This window comes from Larus michahellis, chromosome 6 (assembly GCF_964199755.1).
Source record: "Larus michahellis chromosome 6, bLarMic1.1, whole genome shotgun sequence".
NCBI classification, from domain to species: domain Eukaryota; kingdom Metazoa; phylum Chordata; class Aves; order Charadriiformes; family Laridae; genus Larus; species Larus michahellis.
In genome coordinates, this window is record NC_133901.1 from 26870745 (window position 1) to 26892552 (window position 21808).

The 21808-nt window shown below is 38.4% G+C and overlaps 1 protein-coding gene across 1 annotated transcript; it reads left to right on the forward strand.

Annotated features, from left to right (window-relative positions):
• The first annotated feature begins 410 nt into the window (after nt 1-410).
• On the forward strand, nt 411-21552 carry CPB1 (carboxypeptidase B1). The gene is made up of 11 exons (XM_074590769.1): nt 411-481; nt 588-663; nt 2280-2404; nt 4796-4895; nt 6381-6482; nt 7254-7355; nt 9687-9797; nt 9896-9986; nt 10708-10910; nt 19983-20067; nt 21300-21552. The coding sequence occupies exons 1-11, from the start codon at nt 411-413 to the stop codon at nt 21485-21487; spliced, it is 1254 nt and encodes a 417-aa protein (XP_074446870.1). The 3' UTR covers nt 21488-21552.
• The last annotated feature ends 256 nt before the right edge of the window (nt 21553-21808 follow it).

A 21808-nucleotide genomic window follows, 5' to 3' on the forward strand; every position in this document is an offset into this window, starting at 1 on the left:
GTGATTATCAGTCACACTGCAACAACCCCGATAGACATCTATCATTACATAAAGTAACAATAAAGTATTATAAAGTAAAGCTTGTAATCCAGCAATCAAATGATTAAATAATCAAAGTTCATCTACAACAGAAAAGAATAAAGTAAATTAAATTCACTTTCTCATATCAAGAGTTTATCCAGCTCAAGTGGCAAGATTCTTTAGCCAGCCCCCCTTGAGACTTTCATCTGTTTTCACAGGTGTGGAGTAAAACACACATTACAAATAGTATGCAAATAAAACAAGGCCAAGGGTATAATCTATCAGTTGATCAGTGGGTTGTTCTGGTGTACAATTGATAAAAAGCAGGACAAAACAGGTTATAAAAGCAGCATAGAACTGAAAAACTGGGTTTTTTTCTTTAGAAAAAAATGTGGGCGCTCTTGGTTCTCATAGGTGCTGCAGCTGTTTCTGCGCACCTGCAGGATCTTGCCTTTGATGGGTAAGAACAGACATCAGGTTTTATATTTGCACAATTTCTTCTGCATGAGTAAATGCCTCTCAATTGACTTACCTGTTTCAAATCCAATCTTTTTCTCCCCTTTCAGGCAGAAGGTTTTCCGTGTGATTCCACAGAATGATGAGCAGGTGGCAATCCTCAATTCCCTTGCCAGCAACATAGAGGTAAAGAACTTGGGGAAAGGGCCATATTGCATTTGAAAGGAACATTTCTCATTTTGTTCAACTAACATATATCTTAAAAAAAAAAAAAAAAAGTCATGCTACTGGATTAAAGACCTAATCTTGATTCCATTCAAGTCAGGTGGACTGTTTCTTCAGAAGGAACAAGACAAGGTGATAAAGCTAGAGCTATGCAAATACATTCTAATACCTTCCTAGAAAGTCCGGTTAATCCAGTCTGAATATCAAATTGCCCACCAGAATTTCTTAATAGAATAAGTTAATCCGAAATGCTGTATTCAGTGGGGTGCTTTCAAGAATGTATTAGATAAAATATGGAAATTGCAACTACCAGAAATTTCACCATTACAGGCAAAAACATTTTGCTCATGTAAACAATCTAAGAATCCATACTCCCAACAAATTGAGCTTTTCTTTGACCTCCAGTCTCTCATGTCATCTTTTCTTCTCTGACTTTCCTTTAAAGCTTTCTTTCTCTCCATCCAAGCTGCACGTTTCTTGCTGACCTTGATGTAGATATATGATGACACAAGGACATGAGAAAAAACAATAAAGACAGCAAATGTGTTTTCAATATTTCTCTTCAGCTTTGATGTTGTAAAATAGCTGTTGGTGAAAAAGAAACCATTATCTGTAGGATGAAAGGATGGTATTTTTAACGAAGTACAGATGTGGAGAACTATCTTCAACAGGCTAGTATAGCATGCTGGAACAGTGTTCTGTAGAAGAATGTACTATTGGAATGGTGCTGCCAATATTAAGAATATTAATATACCATGCTTGCTTTTAAGTGTGTAGTATAAAGGGATTGTTCCTTTTCTTTTTAGCAAAGAAAATATCCCTGGACTACCATTGTTATACAAAACAATCAGTCAGGACTGATGTAGTAGTATATCCTGGGATAGTCATCTTGCTTAAAGACACATAATTCATGAATATGCCCACCAGCCCCAATTTCCGTTATATTCATGAGATGAGAGGCTGAAAAGGCATTAGGTTGGCAAACCAGCTTTACTTTCCTTGGCCTTTAATAGGCGCTAAATCCAGAGATCTGGAAACTGACTTTAGCAAAAATACGTGAAATAGTAATAGCACTGCCGTTTGTTCATCCTGAACTAAATATCTTCCAAAGGCACAGGTTCCTCATACCACTTTTAGTGAACTGAGTTTTAAAAGAGCTCATCCAGACAACAGTCTTTCCCCGGTGATTTAAGTAAAGTACTCCTGTGGCATCCCCCTGCTACTGAGTCAGGAGTCTGTTTATGTCTAACAGTTACAGGCAAAAACTTCCAATGAAATCTGTGCAAAGAGTGAAAGAAGTTGTAAAGACAGTTATAATACTCACAAGTCTGTATGCACTCAGATGCTGTAGAAAACTTGGCATTTGTGCAACTGTCACTGCCATCTTAATCAATTTCCACTTAAAATTTAGGTTGATGCTTCTGGCAAGCAAGGTTGGGTCAGTGTAACAGGACAGGAATTAAATTTGATATATTAATCACAATCAACATCACCATCAGACATACACCCACCTAAAAATCACAGCTATACGTATGTATGTATGTATTTGTGTATGTATTCATTTGGTCTTCTTTCAGGTTGACTTTTGGCAGCCAGACTCTGTCACACTGGTAAGGCCAAAAATGCAAGTTGATTTCCGAGTTGAAGCTGACACCTCTTTTGAGGTTGAAGATCTTTTGAAAGAAACTGGAATGGAGTATAGGTAAGTTTGTTCTCACTACTGTATTTTGAATGGAAGGAGATTAAATACTGGGGAAAATGTGTTTGATCTTTTCATACTGGCCAACTGATCTTCCTGTCAGGAACTTCATCCCTCCTGTGGGTGAAGTTTCCAGGGTTCAGCTTTCCTGTGGTAGTTCAAATGGACTGTAGCTGCTCTGAGTTAAAGGGGTGAGGTGAAATGCTGATAGAGGTAAGAGACAGGAAGTAAAGACTACTACTACCAGGAATTTCCCGGAGGTGAAAGCTCACTGCAGTACACAAAGGTGGAGTACAGAGGGGACAAGAAAAATTGCCCATTAAAGACAAAACGCAGCAAAGGTCTAGAAAGAGCCAGAAAGTACACCAGATGGGTTTGCATGATAGTATCAGGGAACTGAAGACAGAAAATGGGCCCCAAGGGTTCCCACTGAGTTCTCTAACCTGCAGAACAACAGCTAGAGGGGCAAAAAAATGCAACTGGTGACAAAGAGAAGGCAGTTGCTAGGTGAAGGGCTAAAGGAGTGGGGAGAACAGATTCCTAGGACAGCCTTGGACTCAAGTCACACAGCAAATCCATAGCAAGGATTGCTTCAGAGAAAGCTCTTAATTAGCCTACATATTTTGTAAGTATATTACGCAGAAGTAAGAAAGCCCTGAGTTTCCATAACCGAATACAACTGTAGCATAAGTGGAGTGAATAGACCACACTGCCACATTACACATCCCCGAGAATGGAATCATTGTAGTGAGCAGCGTTAATGGGAGGGGAAGGAGAAAAGAGCAGGACCAGTCAACTGCTTATACTTCAAATATTCCAGTCACTGGGCGAGCATTAATCAAGGATGAGAAGTTGACTTTGGGCTGGAGTGGAGTGGGTCTGTCTCTCATCATTGCTCCTTTAGCTCCACCTGAGCTTTGCAGATTGTCTCGGCCCATCTTGATTATCAGGCTTCCTCAATGTGTAATGGATATTCTGTCAACATCATGTACTCAGACGCTGAAAGTCAGTGTTATTTGATCAAATTCTCATGACTTCATTTGGATGGGTGGAGAGTTTTTCTCTCTCAGCCCCATTGTTGTTGCCACTAGAACAAACTCCTTCATTGGAGACCACACAGTTCTCATTAAACATTACTTTCATGATCTGCTAAATCCAAGGATAATCCATCCCTAAACTTACTGGCCTCACGTTAGCTATGTCTGATTTGGATGCTGCTGGGGGAACAGAATCTAAAAACATTCTAGAAGAAATCATTTTCAATAATGCCACAGCCCACATACAGCACAGAATCCAATTTCAGTGGAATTTCCTCTTTGGCAAAGGAAGAGTTACTCTACATGTGTTAGTTTTTCCTATAATATTCACGAACTCCCTCAGGTCCATGCACAAATCTTTTGATTGCAACAAAGGCCATAATGTCTGGAAGGCGTCCCTGACAAACTTGAGTGGAGCGTCCTTGTGGCAAAGCAAGCTGTTACAATTCTTTTGAAGTGCAGCTGCAATGCCGTGACATCATGTCAATGTAGTCATTTGCACTGTTTGTTCTGAAGGCTGGTGTCACCTCACAAACTGGCCTCCTGCTCTTCTATCCAAGTCACAAATGATCAAGGACATATTCTGGATGAATAAGATTTGTAAGAATGTTAATACAAGCACTGGAAAAACAAGAGAACTTAATTTTTTGATAGCCAAGGTTGAAATACAAGTGAAAGGTCCTCAAGAGTGTGCTCAACAATGAGCTGTGCTTCTGTGTCAGCCCCAGGGAAAGATCCAGAGAGGATGCTGGGGTTTTCTTGCCATTGTTTGTTCTACTTTAATAGCCCGCCTCACATGCAGTAAAATAGCTTGGAGGATGGATAATGCCACCTGCAACAGAGCTGTCAAACCGCACCTAACCTTTGGAAGCTTGGTTTGATAAAGAACTTAATCAGACAAACATCTCTGGGTTGCTGCATGGGATTGTTACGTTGCTGCAGCCTAACTGTCCTCCAGTCCTGTAAATTCAAGCGAGGGCCCTTTTCCTATTGAGGCAGAGGCAATCTGGCAACATGAGGTCAGCCCAGAGCTCATTTTCTGCACGCGCTCTGTCTCAGCATTGCCATTCCTCCTAAAGCAAACTGTTGCCACCCTGGAGGTTTGTTAGTATGGGAGTAAGTAGGCAGCTGCTAATTAGGAGGGATCATTCTAGCGGCAAGGTTGAGGCAGGAAGTAGGTTGAAACTTAAACCTAATATATTTTATTTTCAAACACATAAATCAACCCCCCCACATTTCACTTCACAATCCATGCAGCCTTAATTCCAGGAAAACCCTGAAAAGTCTATCTGGTGCTTGCTTTCCTGCTAGTGAATTCTAAGCTTCTCTTTACACTTTTCGTGGTGCCTTATTGCAGAGTTCTGATTGACAACCTGCAGGCTGCAGTGGATGCCCAGTTTGACAGCAAAGCTCGTACCACCAGTCACAGCTATGAAAAGTACAACAACTGGGAAACGGTAAAGTCTAGAAGTTTGCCACTTTTTTAGCTTGGTACCTTATCCTCTGTAGGCAAAATTGCTTCCGATATGCTTCCAGCCTTCTTCCCTTTTCCTCTTCTGTTACATACATTAATACGATAACTCCTTCTCCAAACTCTCTTTCCTCGTCCCCTTTAGTGCTCATTACCGAGTTAATTTGTATAACCCACCCCCCTACACCAATTTCCCCTACTTCTGCTCCCAGTGCTGCAAAGAAACTCTGGCAGAAATTCAACGACCAGGCTGACATGCTTACTACTAGTTTTCTCTTTCCTTTTCACTCCTTCTCCCACTTCCTCTGCTAAAAAACTTGATTCCATTTCTTGCCCCAATTCTAACCCTTCATCTTCTACCACAAGCTCTCCCCTTCCTCCCTCTTTTTTGTCACAGCTATGCTCATTTCTCTGGACATGTAATCTTGACCACGTCACTTTTCACAAGTTTGCATCACATTGCATCACAGTTCTTATATTTCAAAGTATGACAATCTCCCTTTCATGTCTTTCCTTGCAAAAATCTTTCATTTTTGTGCCGATCATTGCCCACTAAGCACATGTTACATTTTCAAATGAGAAAAATTGTATTTCCTCTCCAAGTAGTATCTATAGATCATACACAGAACTAATCAATTTTTTTCCACCAGAACTCTCCTAAAAAAAAATTCTCTTTTTACAAGGCTATTAAAAAATAAAAAACAAAAGCTCCTCTGACTCTGCAAAGGTTATTGGCATGCAAAAAACCATCAACATCCATAATGTCAACTGTTATTTCTAGTATTCTCTTGCCAGTTTGTCTAGATCTGTCTGCTGTTTCCTGTCTTTTTCTAAGTTCATAGATAGCTCTTTGGGCATGAAATGCTTTTTTTGTGTGGATGTGACAACTTTTTTGTGAGCTTCTGAAGGCACCTGTAACAAAGGGAATCTGCTCCAATATTAAGACAATAAAGGCTGTTATTACTTCCTGTAAATAATAAGTAGAATGAAGGAAACTTTCTTTCTTTTGTATCTGGCATTGGTGGACCGTTCCTACAAATCCCTGTCCAGCACTTCTGTCAGTAATTCAAGAATGATGATGAATAAAAGAGCCACGAAACTCAAAAACATTACAACATGTAGCAGATTTAAGGAATTCAATCTACTTAGCTTAACAAGGAAAACAGTTTTCTTTTGTTAAGAGAGCTTAAGGGTTGACAAGGTCATAACTATATAGGGTTAACATTCAAAGGGTTTTGTAATCCACCAGCCATACTCCAATGACTGGTTTAAATAAATTCATATTAAAACAATCAATTCGGATACATAGCTCTAGTACAAATAGGAATTCATTCTTGGAAATCTACAAAATGTGTTAAATATTAGGTCAAGTTAGATGCTCAGAAGGACCATTCTGGTTTGAAGCCTGTGAATTAATTACTCTGGACCGGAGGACAGAGACATCAGTAAATTTAATCTCCTTATTAAACAGATAGCTGCCTGGACTGCTGATATCGCTGCTCAGAACCCAGACCTTGTCTCTCGCAGTGTAATTGGGGAAACATACGAAGGACGGCCAATGTACATTCTCAAAGTAAGTGCTTTGATTTCTTTGTGCCAGACTTTTCCTCTGTTAACTTCCACAATATTAAAACACCAATGATGCTAAGATAGTAATATGTATTTTGCAGAAAATCTAGTACATTTTGTTCACTACTACTGTGATTTGTTCAACTTAAGATTTTTTTTTAAAAAGGGACATAATGAAATATTAGAAGTTCAGACATATAAATATAAGCACACTCCTGAGAGCTACTTGAATGGTCATGGAACTTTATGTTCTCTCCATTTGTTGTTTGTAAACCCATTTACTCTAAAAGGATCTATAAATGTCAGTTTCTCTAGTGATAGGCAACAAATTTGTTTGTATCTTCATCATACATAATTTTTTGGCATAACTTTTATGAATCAGTAAGATACGATGACTTAAATAAAGGTGAAAGGATAAAGATTACTTGCCCAAAACGGCATAAGCATTTACAGTAGTTTATCATTCAAGCAAACAAGATCAACTCTTACAGACACTACAGGAAATAAATCAACAGCAGAATAATCAAATAATTGGGGGTGTGGTGTGTGGAAAGCTTATCTACATGAATAAAAATGAAATTATTAAGAGCCTATTGTTTTAGCTCGAATATCATGATCAGCTACAGCTGAGAGCACCCCATACATTTCCATTTAACAAAGGAATGCTGTATTTGTATAAAGTTTGACTTTTTAAGGTCAGCAAGCTGACTGACTTGTTCTGCATAAAAATTATTTTGTTTAAGACACGGGGGTTTTTGTTGTTTTTTTTTCTCAGATGGGAAAAAGTGGTCCAAATAAGAAGGCCATCTTCATGGATTGTGGTTTCCATGCAAGAGAGTGGATCTCCCCTGCTTTCTGCCAGTGGTTTGTGAAAGAAGTCAGTAAGCTTAACGATGAAAAAATATTTTACCAAATGCAACTATGTTTAAGAAAATCTTAAGTGAGCAGCAAGAGCTGAGGCAGCTGCAGATTGCCTTTTTGCCTCTAAATACCTGTCTGCAAATCCCTTCTCTCACCTCAGATGGTTAGGGTGTAACTACTTAAACCAGATCTTAATGGTTGGACCTGTAATCTTTCAGCAGCTTAAGACTATCTAAAAGCATGTGTAAGAGATACTGACAACTACAAGGGTTACTTACACAGTCTATAAATTCCTTTTTGCACCTGTAGTCAGAGAAAGGTGAGAGATAAGAAAACAGGTCTAGTAATACTATAAACATAGTCACCTTCTTCACATAGCCATAAGGAGTAGGGAATAAGGAAATTCAAGGGCACATCAGAAGGCATCTGAATGCCTTTCAGAACAGCTGCCTTCCTACAACGTCAGGTGCCATATTCCCTGCAACCAGCTTTACTCAGTAAGGCAACAGAGAGAGTGGAAACCCACGCTGAGCTAAGCACAGAGTGCACTGAGGAAACATACCCAAGAGAGGAGGATGATTATAGATGAAGCTCCCTAAACTCCACTCAGGAAGAGGGAAATGCATGTACGTCCCTTTGAGCTGTCGCTTCAAGTTGTACAGGATGGTTTCTAAAACATGAAACCATATTCAGAAAAGAGCCACACAGGTGAAATTAGCTTCGCTTCAGGCTCGGACACTTTAGGCCTTGAATTAATTTTATCTCCTTTGTCTTTTCCTTCTCCTCACCACCAATATAAAGCAGGTGAGAGTTACCAAATGCTGCACAGTCTTCTCTACAGAGAAGAGGTATATTCCCTCTCAGTGGAGGGAGATCAATCAACTTAGCAGAACAACTCACTGACTGAATCTCAAATTTTGTAAGAATTCATGCTTGAAGAGTAAAAAAAACCAAACAACAATGTCCAGAAGCAGCAGCTGGGATTTAAAACCCAAGGAAAGGAAAGCCAAGGTACGTGAGTGAGTCACGCTGGCAGAGGCATTCATTGGTGGCAAGTATAATCTCAGTCTGATCAGCCAGCCATGCGGTTTTGTGTAGGGAGCGGTGGAAATTGAAAGTGACATCTCAGTGGAGTCAATGGGAATGTGATTTCATTATCTCCTAATAAGGCTGCAGACAGTATGTGCTACCATTTTTCTCTTAGCAATTCACGTCACTACGGCTGTCATTTTCACTGTCTGGTCACTTAATTAATGGGTGTACCTGACACCAGCAGTGGCTCCGCTCAGTGGATCCAAGCGTGGATAGGCAGAAGTGCTTTAAAAGTGCAGTCCTCTGAGCGTCATCAGTGGTTCACTTGGGATTGCTTCTAGACATAAAAGTAAAAAAAAAATAAATAAATAACCAACTAGAGAAAAACATGAGCAAAGTGGATTGTTATATGTATCTCCGAAAAAAAACACGTGTAAGAAAAATAAAACAGGAAAGAAAAAGTTCTAGTGATCTGAAACTGCTTTTCTAGATTCTACAGTCAACCTTCCCACCTGGTAGTCACAGAACAATAGATACCTTCCTCCATTGCATTGCTCCCTGTGTTGTCCTTTGGTCCTTTACATCTGTGTAAAGGAAACACGGGTGCAACATACTTCTTAGAGCACATTTCCATGATCATTGCATGCTCCCTCAACAGTGATATAAATCTATGAACAAGCATACAAAGTGCCAAGCCATGAACAATCAGGATCTACAGGTTTATGGCACGAGTTCTTATGTTTGTTATTTGATGTATGCATCTGGAAAAGTGCAGGGAAAAATCTGCCTCCCTGTGAACACGTGCATCCACAGCATTATGACTGGAAGTGCGTAAGGATGTTCTTTGGAAATATTCTCTAAATTTTGGTTATTGGTGAAATTTCTCTGCAGAACAGATATAAAAATATGGGAATAATGATTTTTTCCTTCTCACATAAATTAAAGCCAAGCCTTTAAGGTGTCAGGATGTAGAGAGAATATATGGACAGGAACTTTGCTCTGTCCGTAAACAAGAAGCTAGTAGATGGAAATCTCTTTCCAGTGATTTAATATCCTGTTCAAAATCAACACCGCTTTACCATATAATTTATCTACCAGAATGAGATGGCTTTCTAGCAGCAGTGTAGTTTAAGTCAGTGTAAATCCTCTAAGTCTATGTAGTATCATAGAGCTGCCATCTCACGTGGTGCAGTGACCTGGATGACTTTGCTCACCACATTCAGTAACTCCCGATCCAGACCCAGACCTCTAAATTCACACAGGAGATACAGATCTATGAACGTATCATCAGCTTTTTCTACTTTTCTCCAACTAGGCTGTTGAGACCTATGGAAAAGATACTGTCATGACCACGCTTCTCGACAGCTTGGACTTCTATGTTTTGCCTGTTGTTAATATCGATGGTTACGTTTACACTTGGACCAATGTAAGTACAATCTTCTTACTCAAGAAGACTACTGCTGGAAAAGCCAACTGTTAGAACTTTCTCTTACTTTTGATCTGTGCTTCACCATTCTATTTCAGGACCGCATGTGGAGAAAGACACGCTCTAAAAATGCTGGTAGCCGTTGCATCGGTACAGATCCCAACAGGAATTTTAATGCTGGCTGGTGCAGTAAGTGTCTCCTAACAATAGCCGCAAGCGATCATACAGAGGTGCAATAGCTAAGATGCTTCATTATAGATTTTCCTTACCTGATGATTGGTCTAGCTCAAGCTTGAGTGAAGACCAGTATAGCATTGTGGAGTAGCTTGTGTTCAATATTTGGGGCAGTTTGGGGCAAAAAAGACTTTGGTTACTAGCATAATCAGTATGGCTGCTTCTATGAATGTATATATATGCATACACATATGCATATATATGAACATATATACACTTACACACACATACACATATATACACGCACACACGCGTGCACTTTTCTATGAGTTCAGAACAGAAACTGAAAGAGTTTGCTTTTGGTTGGTTTCACTCGGTGGACAGGGGTTTCTTCTGAGTGGTTTCCACTTGGTTGGTTCCTGGAAGTGTCCTAGAAATGGAAGAGATATGCAAGGAGAGGATTATTAAGTACTGAAGCAAATCAATATCCCAAATAACTTAGATAATACAGAACTTTACATCAATACTCATGTTCTTCCAACTAAGCACACTGTAGAGGGCATATTTATTTAATGCTAGGTCATGTTGCCCAGCGTCTTAACTATACAATAAAGTATTCTCTCCTCTGATATGGCACGTGTGTCAGTAGGATTTCCAAGGCTTATCTACAAAACATGACTCTCCTAACAACCAACTTTTTTCATTAAATTCTCATTAAATTCACCTTTCTTCCCAGCTCTTGGGGCCTCAAAAAGCCCCTGTGATTCCACTTACTGTGGCTCGGCACCTGAGTCTGAAAAGGAGACCAAGGCTTTGGCTGATTTTATTCGTGAACATCTTTCTACAATCAAGGCATACTTGACGATTCACTCCTATTCCCAGCTGCTACTGTTTCCTTATTCGTATGCTTACAAATTACCATCGAATTACGAGGAACTGGTAAGTCTCTTTGTCATTTTGACATAACGAAAAGAATAAGTAAAAATCATCACTTGTTATTTAGGTCCATTTAACTTCAAGCAGTTTAACATCTGGAAAGAATCTGTACTGCCAGTTTTTGAAAATACTTCAGTCTTTCATAGCAAGAACAAGGGAAATCATGATGGCTTCAAGACAGTTCAAGCACAGGATAAACTCAAGAGCCTTATTTAATTTCCATATACACAATGAATTTGACACAAGGTCAGGTTTGTCTTCCAGTCATGCTACACAGAAATCCACTATGCTGTGCTGCACTGCTTCTTCCCGACTCGAGTTTGCTGTGTAGGTAGCTTTAATACATGACATGGAAACATTATGCCCTGTAAGTCAAGCTAACGGCTTGGCAGATTGTAGTATCTAGGAAATGACTGAACTGGTATCATCAACAGCAGACAAGGATCTCTGTCTACCACTTCCTACCGAACCTTGGTTCGCACTTCAGTAACATGGTGAAACTCCTATTGATACAGGTTCAGGACAACAAGGCAGTTTTTATCAAATGTATAATTAAAAACAGTTAAATACAAAACAGGTAAAACGTTTCAGTTCTGAGGCCTTTGTAAACAGGCCTGTGTTCAAACACACCTTTTATTTGGAAGAGGAGAGGATGAATGAGGTGTTTTAAAGGACAATGCCCCTTCCATTCGCCCTAGAAAGGCCACACTCTAATACCATTTAAATAAGATAACTATAGTCTGGATTTTTTTATTTTTATGTTTTTTGTCCTTAAAAATAGAGAGAGGATTTAAAACGACTAAATGTGTATAAAAGTTGTAAACATTTTAGAAGGCCAAAAATCACCAATCATGAATAATAAGATGACTTCAGTTCTCTGGCGTATTAGCAATTAGAAGCTGTCAGCAGGGAAAAAAACATAGCAAAACAAAATAAACAAATCTTGATTCCCTCTCTTTCCTGGATGCTGCCAAAAGTCCAAGGCAACAACGCTGTGTGTTGCTCGGCTGTGCAGGTTTGGCAGATTTATGAGTGCTCCCAAACAGATGTCATATTTCTGAAGCACAAATACAAACTGGGTCCAACACTGAAGTTTCTTGTTGCATTTTTTACAGCTTAAAAGAGAGAATAAAATTAAGATGAGGATTTTGGTTTCATAATTTATATTGCAGAAATTTTTAATTGCAATTATTCCAGGGAACTGTAGTAATTTCTTGTCTTCAGTTTTTACAAAAGCTTCCCATTTCACACATTGGAGGTGAGTCTAAAGTAATAAAACAACATAAAACCCTTGAAGCTTCTTTGTTGTCAAGATCACAAAGTTCCCATGTGTTAAAGATTTGCATGACATTCTGCCCTATTTTTTGAATCAAGAGCAAATGTGATGAAACATAACTAAAAGTACAGCATGTTTCTCACAGTATTAAATGGGAAAAGTTTACATTGACAAGTCATTATTAAAACAATTTGTAACAATAAGAAAGAACCTATTTGCTTTTCTAGGTTTTCAAATTATTTTATTAAATCAAAATTTTATATTAGCAATATTCTATTCTAATACACAGTAAAAATTAATGAATCACCCATACTAAGGTTCTACAATTTTTATCAATAAAAACTCTCCTTTCCTGACTTAGAGGACAATTCTGCTGTTACCATTCAGCATAAAAAAAAATAGCTCAGGAATGCAGGCTATATATTTCTCTTCAACCATTTGATTTCACTTTGTAAGTTAGTCTTTCTAACATCACTTTATCCTACGTTTTAAATTGGGGCACACTGATCCCAGAGGGAGTTCCATTATTTCCCACTGCAAAGCAATCACAAGTTTCACCATCATGACAAGGTGACCTTATGAGTGTTTTTCACATCTTAATTAAGGAAAAATATTTCCTCTATTGGTGATCCCAACAAAAAGACAGCAGGATCCCAGAGGTGTTCAACTTGTGCAGTATCTGACTTCTACAAGGGAGGACTTCTCGCCAAAAATCCTTCTTTTGGAGAATGAGATCAGAGTATCACCCAATCAACATTGCCTGTAGTTGGGATAATTAAACAGAAAGGGCCTAATTCGCTCCAATGTCAGTGAATTAAATAGAAAGACTGACTTCAACAGGCTCTGGGTCAGGTTTGAAAGTGCAGCTTTTCAGGTTACTTCAAACAACTAAAACACATTCATTTAATCTGTGACTAAAGAAAGTTTAAGATTTTTCAATCAACAACCAACAAGCAAATTTACTTGCTTGAAATGAGACAGCTACCAAAAGAAGTATTATTTTGTACGCTACTTGTGTTTCATGTCCAAAAGTGCTGTCTAGATTTAGAATTTAGAGAAATGCTGAAGAATGAGAATCTCAACTTTTAATAGAAATTGTCTGGGCAAACAAAAGGATTATAAATCATTTTGCAAATGAAGAAGCAAAATTTATAGTGCCATTATCTTATCTTAGATGTTATTTTTACTCTGACAGATCTAATAAATTAGAGGAAATATAGTTGCAATTTCTTATCTCTTTCAGTGAGGAACTGGACGTGTACTTAAACAAAGCCTCACACGTCTGCTTATCATTAACAACATTTTGTTCCATTGTATTTAATCAAACGTAGCATAATACCATGGGGCTTAAGCTGCATTCCAGTGTCTGAGACATAGAAGGGCATCAAAATTGAACAATTTGAGACTGAAGACATTAAGTCTCCAGAAGAGAAAGATCTAGAGAATGCTTGCACCTTCCTTTCCTGCAAGCATACTGAATGGTGTGTCCTTGGGGCTCAAAAGACTTTTCGGTTCACAGCCTCAAGAAATCACCAGAAGGCATAAAACTGTTCTGGTTTTGGTTTCTCAGGTAGAACAGGGCACTCTGAGAATCCCAGACATCCTTTGTGCTCCACTGCCTTGCTATAGTAAATCAGAACCACCTCAAAATTAGTGTAATTTACTTTGAGTTGGAGATTAGAACTATCCCTCAACCACCCCCGGCCCTGGGGTGTAAAACATGACGAAAGTCACGTATGTCCCTTCGTTCCCACAACTTCCCACTCTTCTCCTTAAATGCAAGAGGAACACCGAGGACCTCAACCCCACAGCTCACAAGGGTTCTCCCTTTGTTCAGGGTTGTTCCTTTGTTCCACCCCCACCCCCCCCCCCCGGGTGTTGCACAAAACTTTCACTGTTATCCAAACACTACTTGAACAACAAAAATAAAAACATCCAAGACAGGAAAATCTAGGTCAGGAATTTCTGAGAAGTTACACAATATTCTTGTGATGACACCCTGAAAGAAATATGTCCTCCTTTTGGTGAATCACATTTTGCCTGCTTCATAATCCTCTTGACTCATTCTTTACTATACCCTGGAGTGTTACCCTGCACACAGAATACACGCTTGAATCCATCTCCTACAGAGAACAGAAGCATTAGCTTTTCACAATTAAAAAACGTGCTTGGCAAGACCAGTATCTCTCCACACCCCAAAAAGATTCTTTTCATCTTTATTTTACTATTCACATTTTTGTCCTCTTGCAAAAAGAACTCAGTATTTAATCACACTTTTTATAAGCAGTTCATCCCATATTTTTTTAATCAGTTAATATGTTGGCCTTAGCTTCTTATTAGGTCACCCTACGCTTTCCTCATTTTCAGCAGACAAATCTAGCTTTATCAATTCTTGTTTGTATTTGAATTGGCTCTGAACTAAGATTTGATAGAGCAGAGGAATGTGCATCGTGCCCTTCCTTCCTTTCCAGGTTCAATTCCGTCTCAGTTAAATAACAAACGCAGTGCCAAATACATGTCTGCAGGCAGCTCATACTCATTGTCAGATTCATGTATGTGTATTATTACAGTTTGGCAGGCTGCAGAATAATATAATAATTTACAACCCAAGATACTTTTCTAGACACAGGATTTCAGTTTGTATGACTTGAAGGCACACTGGCCACATGGGCTATTGCTTAAGCTCACTGAAATTCACCTTCCATATTGGGTTGGTCTAGCATTTCATTTCCTCTCGAGTGCTTAAAATAGGATACAGTAAAAGTAGAGATATGCCCAGGGTCTGTGCAGCATGCAAGAAGAGTGAATTTCAAATATATTGCATGACTCTGTGAATATCAGTCTGATTATTTAACCTGGGAGCAAAGTATTTTCACTCCTGACTTTATTCTAAATGTGTTTAAGATATATGAAGACCTGTGGGTAAGAATTTTTGGACAGCAAAAATCCTGTCACCTAAGAAACTTGGACACACCAGTGAGGAATTGCAACCCATGCTGTTGTTGTATCTGTGCTATTGCAAACTCCTGTGGTTGTATTACTTGTTAAAGTAAATATTGTTAAACTCTACTGGGAAGCACAACAAACAGGAAAGTGGACAGAAAAGCAATATTTGCAATTGGATTCATAGCTCCTCCACCTAGTTTGGCCACAACAAAACTGCTCTGTACTGACAGTCTTACAATTGTGAAAAGGATGTCTTTAGTAGCAGCATCTTCCAGATGAAGCTCATGTATGACTCTGGCTGAAAGACAAGAGTCTCCAACAGGTGTAGGGCACATTCACCTTAACTCAGTCAGACTGGAAACCCTCTCACCAGGGATCGATTTCTTAAACGCTCTCTGAGACTCTCACAGACAAACAGGCTTGCAAAGAAGAAAGCATCATCATACTAAGTCCTCCACTTGGCTGGATTCCCTGAACTCTTGGGGGACGTGCTTAACTATGAGCAACAACAGAATAGTGTACTAAACTACACATCACTCATGGGCTCTTTTGAGGGGAGTCTGTTTTTATTGGCAAAACAAGAAGCCTCAGAAGTTTAGCTTCATTTGGCTAAGGCTAACTTTGCAAATACCACATTTTCAGACTTTCATTACAAAGGAAGTTGAGGGTCACTTAATCATGGAATCGTAGAATCGCCTAGGTTGGAAGGGACCTTTCAGATCATCTAGTCCGACCATCAACGTAACCCTGACAAAACCCATCACTAAACCATATCTCTAAGCACTATGTCTACCCGTCTTTTAAAAACCTCCAGGGATGATGCCTCAATCACTTCCCTGGGCAGCCTCTTCCAATGCTTAGTAACTCTTTTCAGTGTAAAAATCTTTCCTAATATCCAGTCTAAATTTCCCCTGGCGCAACTTGAGGCTGTTTCCTCTTGTTCTATGGCCTGTTACTTGGGAGAAGAGACTGACCCCCACCGACCCCCACCTCTCTACAACCTCCTTCTTGAATGAAATCTTGTTTCAGATAAGCAGTGATGGCATCCTTTTTTAAAATTTCTATGTAGGAAAAAGTAAAATGATTGTTGTGGTACTTACAAATAAGCTATATGATCTTTTGTAGAAGAATCGTCATTTGATTTGAGCAATTTATCAAATAACTATGGAGCTAAGCACTGCCTAAGGTTAGTACATAGCTGTAACAAGGCTCCTGGTTTAAATTTCTAATTCTTCCAGTGACTCATGGACAAGTCATTTAGTGTTTTTATTCTCAGCAAATTCTCAGTAAAACTTTCCTTGATAATAGCAGCACTGGTAGACAAGTTACTGGTATTTCCCAAGAGGAGATGCAGCGTCTGTATCATATTTTCCTTGTCTGCAAATTATCGATAATATCATCTACCTCATGCAAATTTGTGAAACTCAACAGATTAATAGTGGTATAAAAAAAAAGGAGTAAAACAGTTTTGAGCAAAGGTCAGATGAAAGCTACCACATATAAGGTGGAAGGTGTTAAGTAGCACATGAGACACAGGTGAAGTGAAAATACAGTTGTCAGCCTCGGGCAAATCAGTTTGCAGTGCAGTGAGGGAAGAGAGCAAGAGGTCCAGTCAACCAGTGAAAAGACTTCTCCAGATCACTGTCAGGGTGAGGGCGAAGGAGTTGTCCACATGCAGCAGCTGCATAATCGACGTCCCTGAAGTGTTTCTAAACAGCTGCAATTTGCTGCCAAATCTAGCCTGATGATACAAGGGTAAAATGAGGGAGATGCTCCCAAAAAAATTACCTATTAGCACACAGAAAATCCTCAGCTTGATAATTTATCTTGTTGGTTCAAAACTCCAGATGTAGGGAGAAAGAGAGGCCAGTCACATATCTTTCATTAAAAGCTAATAACTGAAAAAATAGGTTTAAAGGTTGTGAATTATGTAAGATAATGCCTACTGAGAACACAACTCTGCTGTCTCACTGGCCCGTGCACTCTGTACACAAATCAAGCAAAATATTAGTAATTGCTGTGTAAACACAGATGGGTGCTCAGCGCAGGGAGCACTACCTGCTGCTGAAACCACCAGCTCTGTGAGTTCAGCTGCAAGTCAGAAGCTGAAAAGCCATTTCTGCTCCCAGTTACAAGGTATTAATTTGGAGTTATTTCTAGGACTTCAGGGCGCCAGTTGTTTCTCTGCTACTATAACTCTCAGCAAAATTTGCCTTGGAAGAGAGGTATTCTTAACAGTAAAAAAAACCCAACCGACAAACAAACAAACCACAACAATTCAGTTAAGCCAGTTACGCAAATCACCCAACAGCAAAGAGCATCCTCAAAGGTCAAAAAGATAGTGATGTTTCTCCTTGCGGCTGTATTCCAAATAACATACAGGCTTCAAAATCCAAACCACTTTTCAAAAGCTAAATGTTACTTTCCCTTTTGGAAAATGCTAGGCATTATTTATATACCTCTGCATAAATCTCCATGTTATTTCCTTTTTATGGATGGTTTTAGTAATTGTGCTATTTTTTAAAAAAAGAAAAAATTTCCTCATATTTTGTATTTATACTCACATATATTTACTTAATTTTTATTATTCTGGCTGTTTAGTATTGTATTATTATTAAGAGGTGGCTTTAGTTCCTACAAAGTTGGAATTATTTTTTTTTTTTACCTTTAGGTTTTGGACTATAAATCTATTAGGAAAACAAATGATAGAGGGTCACTTAAAGGAAAAAAAATAGATATCAAAACTTCTGATGAAGTTTCATTTCATGATGAAGTCATAAATGCTCAGTCATGTTTTTCACTTAGAGAGGGTCATTTAAAATACCACCTTGATCTCCAGCCTGGAGAGCTTGAGGAAGCTGTTTATTTGGATTCCAGGCTCTTAACTGCTGGAAATCTCAACTGCTCTCTTTATAAATCTCTTTTTACAACTTCCTGGCCAATAATAAAAAATCCCTCAGGTAAAAAGATTTCCTGACATAATTTTTCTGGTATCTGTTCTAGAATTATTTAAATACATCATTTGGCAGCTGAGTGAAAGGAATGCCCCATTCTTCCCAAAGAGCAGCTCTGCTGTTCTATTTTCCCTACCATGCAGTTTATGAAAGACAGAGCAAATACTAGTTACCAATAGGTCCATACATAATAGCAGACTATCTTTCTTTACAAATTTAATTTCCACTTTGCATATATTTAAAAAGAGGAAGAATCAGTTTACATTTAAAAATTCATTTACTATTGAGAGAAGATTTGGCTCAACCTCAGCTGCTGATTAAATGTATGTATTATAAACAAAACAGGACTGAAGAAAACATGGTATCACTAGCAGATAGTCTCCAACCTCTACAATTCCCTCAACATGTGTTAAAAATTATTATGGATTTTAAAAAATCAGCTTGTTAAGGGATTAAAGAAACCCAAACAAACAAACAAACAAAAAAACCCAAAAACAACACTGGAGAGAGCTCAGACACCCCAACTCCTCTGAATCCAAGATTGTAAAATGCAAAGCAACAACATTCTTCCTAGAATTGCTTGTGTTTGGATAATAGAGAGGCCAGAAACCAAACACCACATTCAGGTACAGATGATGTTATAGATGGAAGGACAAGCTTCAAATAGTCTTTAGTCTTTAAATGACCACAGTTTCCTACAGCAAACTCACATAATACTAGGATGTTAAAAATCCAACATTTGGGAATGGGGAAACACTTGCAATTGGGCAATAAATAGGGTGCCAGTGCTAATGCAAACATATTTTGATGCTATTCTGTAGAAGCTGAGAAAGCTCTCTCACTTAACTAAGATTTTCTAAACACATTGTCCAACATGCCATTTTGAGTAATTCACAGGAACACTTGAAGCATAAGGATGAACAGATAATATTTTACAATATATCTTCCACTGGGAAGTAAGCCAGAGTATAACCTACAGAGGAAGAAGGGGCTTGAGGAAATTCCTGGAATAGCAAGCCATTCAGCTGTAAGCTATAAAGAAAGATATGGCAACCCATTGCTTATTCTTATATTGAACATCTGCTTTCAAAAATCATTCATAGTTATCATCTGTTAGTAATAGTTTTCATGTTTTATTACCAACATGCTGTATAATGAAGAACTGGAAAAGCCACACGTTCCAAAGAAAAGTCTGTAATTTTCTTTAATGCAAACACACAAAGCTATCGATGGGCCTGATCCAACCCTCACTGAAATCAGTGGGAGTTGAGTGAGTCCCTCTGTGCACAGGAAATGAATTGAAATTAATGAGACTACATATGGTTCCGAGGTAATTTATGCCTTTTTCTGGCTGTTAATATTTATAGGACCTTAATCTGCTTCCACTTGTATCAGCGTTCAACTGTACTGACTAAGCTGACTCTACTCTGAATTTATAGCTGCATGAAGAGAAGGAAAAGAAAGGCTATTGTATGTTTGCAATTTACTGTACCAAGTTATTACTATTCTCCAAGATTCTCCTATCTCTAAATCAGATTCCCTATTTAGTTTTATTCCTGTACAGGTTTCTTCTAAGTATAGAAAATTCTGTTACCCTTGCCTATCCAAATTATATTGGACTATACAGCAGGCTGTACATCAATGGAGCAATACACAGACTGGACTATACTCCATCAAAGCTTGGAAGAGCGAGCTCTTTACCGACAAACTCTTTTCACAGCAACAGGACAAGCTCTGCCTTGTCAGCTACTGACATTTGGTCATTCGAATACATGAACAACGGTTCTCAAACAAAAACTTCTCAAGCATGGCTTTTCAGTTTATTCAACAATGTATTTTCTTAGATTCACTCAGAAAGCTTCTGAAAAATCTGCATTTATCATTCCTCTTTTCCTACAGAAATCCATTGCTCGTGCTGCAGCCAAACAGCTGGCCAGTTTGTATAATACCAAGTATACCTACGGCCCAGGAGCTACAACAATCTGTAAGTACTGGCCTGCATATACTCGCTGTCTATATTAAGTGCTACTAAGACTATCAAATGCAGTTTTCTAGTGATTCTCATTCTTCTTCTCGAGTAGTCCCCTACTTTCTTCACATGCATAAACTGAGAGGTATAAATGGAACCTGTCATTTCTGAAATATGGGATGACATATTCCTTAAGGATCCTAGGGAGTGTGTGACCCCCTGGAAAGTAAAGTGATGTGGTAAAGTGTTTAGTGGTAAAATTCATGTGCATAGCATGAATTCCTAAATCATACACAGCTTAGATTCAAACATAAAAATCTTGACCTGGGTTTTTCTGCATTTCCAGTATCTCCAAGTCAAAGTGAAAAGATGATGTGAATCCTGAAGAATGGCTTCAACCACTCTAGCAACACAGATAATTATTTCTTTTACTTTGCATTACAGTCTGAGAAATGCACTAATTACAATTTCATTTATGGGAACTCAGCTGTCAGGATATGGCCTTTGCAATGTCAAAAGTTGAGCTGAGGTTACCCAATCTAGATTTCTAGAACTTTAATATCTCCTATATTTAAGATCTCTTAATTTACTTAAATATGTAAATTAACCTCTTTTCCCTACTTCTGTTTCCTTAAATAATTAAAAAAAAAAAACTTTAAAAAACCAGTTTCTCTCAATTTTTAGAATACTTATGGAGATTTTGCCTTTAAAAATGTTTTGGTGATGCTTAGCAATTCTGCAGGCTCCTTGCTTAGCAAAAGACACTGCCTTCATTGTACCAAAGTACTGGAAAGGGAGGGTACCATTTGTCCAAAGAAAAAGATGAAGCTGATATCCCCAATCTGCAGTTCTTTCGGATCTGTATGAACCTCAAAAAGCTACTCAGTGAGAGTAGCTTCTGCTACCAAATCTTTTCCTACCAAATCTTTCTAAACAACCCCATGCAAGCATGCCATTCTCCTGTTCCTTAGACATTCCTTACACGGTCTCCCCAAAATATTGACAAGGAGGGAGCAGTTTAGCTTGTTACGTTTGCTTGCACGCATCAGCTGGAAAGAAGCTCAAAAATAGCCTAAAATCACAGAAGTTTTTCCATAAGCAAGAAAATTAACTGAATATTCCCCTTTTTTTTTTTTTTCCTGTCGTTTCTGCATTTCTGGCCACATGACATGACTCCAAAGTATATCACATTTCAACGAGTAGCCACACTTTCCTAGTTAAGCTTTATTTTATTTTTTTATCAACAGATCCTGCTGCAGGGGGCTCTGATGACTGGGCTTACGATGAAGGCATCAAGTACTCTTTCACTTTTGAGCTCCGAGACACTGGTAGATATGGTTTTGTTCTTCCTGAATCTCAGATAAAGCCAACCTGTGAAGAGACTCTACTTGCTGTTAAATACATTGCCAATTATGTCCTTGAGCACTTGTATTAGAATGGAATTCTAAAAACTATTAAAGAAGGTTTTATTCAAAGATGCCTTCCTTTTTTTTCTTCCCTAAAAATAGGTGCTTATTTCTCTTTACTTAACGTTACTCGTCATATCCTTGGTCCATCATAGGTCAATAAAATTACAAGTTTGTCAAGAGAAATTATATCTTTTATTAAGGCAACTGATATAGTCAATGGGGTCTAAAAAGAAAGATCACAAGAAGCTTAATCAATTTAAGGTAAAGGTTGCCTTAGTGATTAAAATTATCCTAATTTAATCCAGAGCAGAAGGCAGAGCATTAGAACTTATACAGCCTGAATGCTA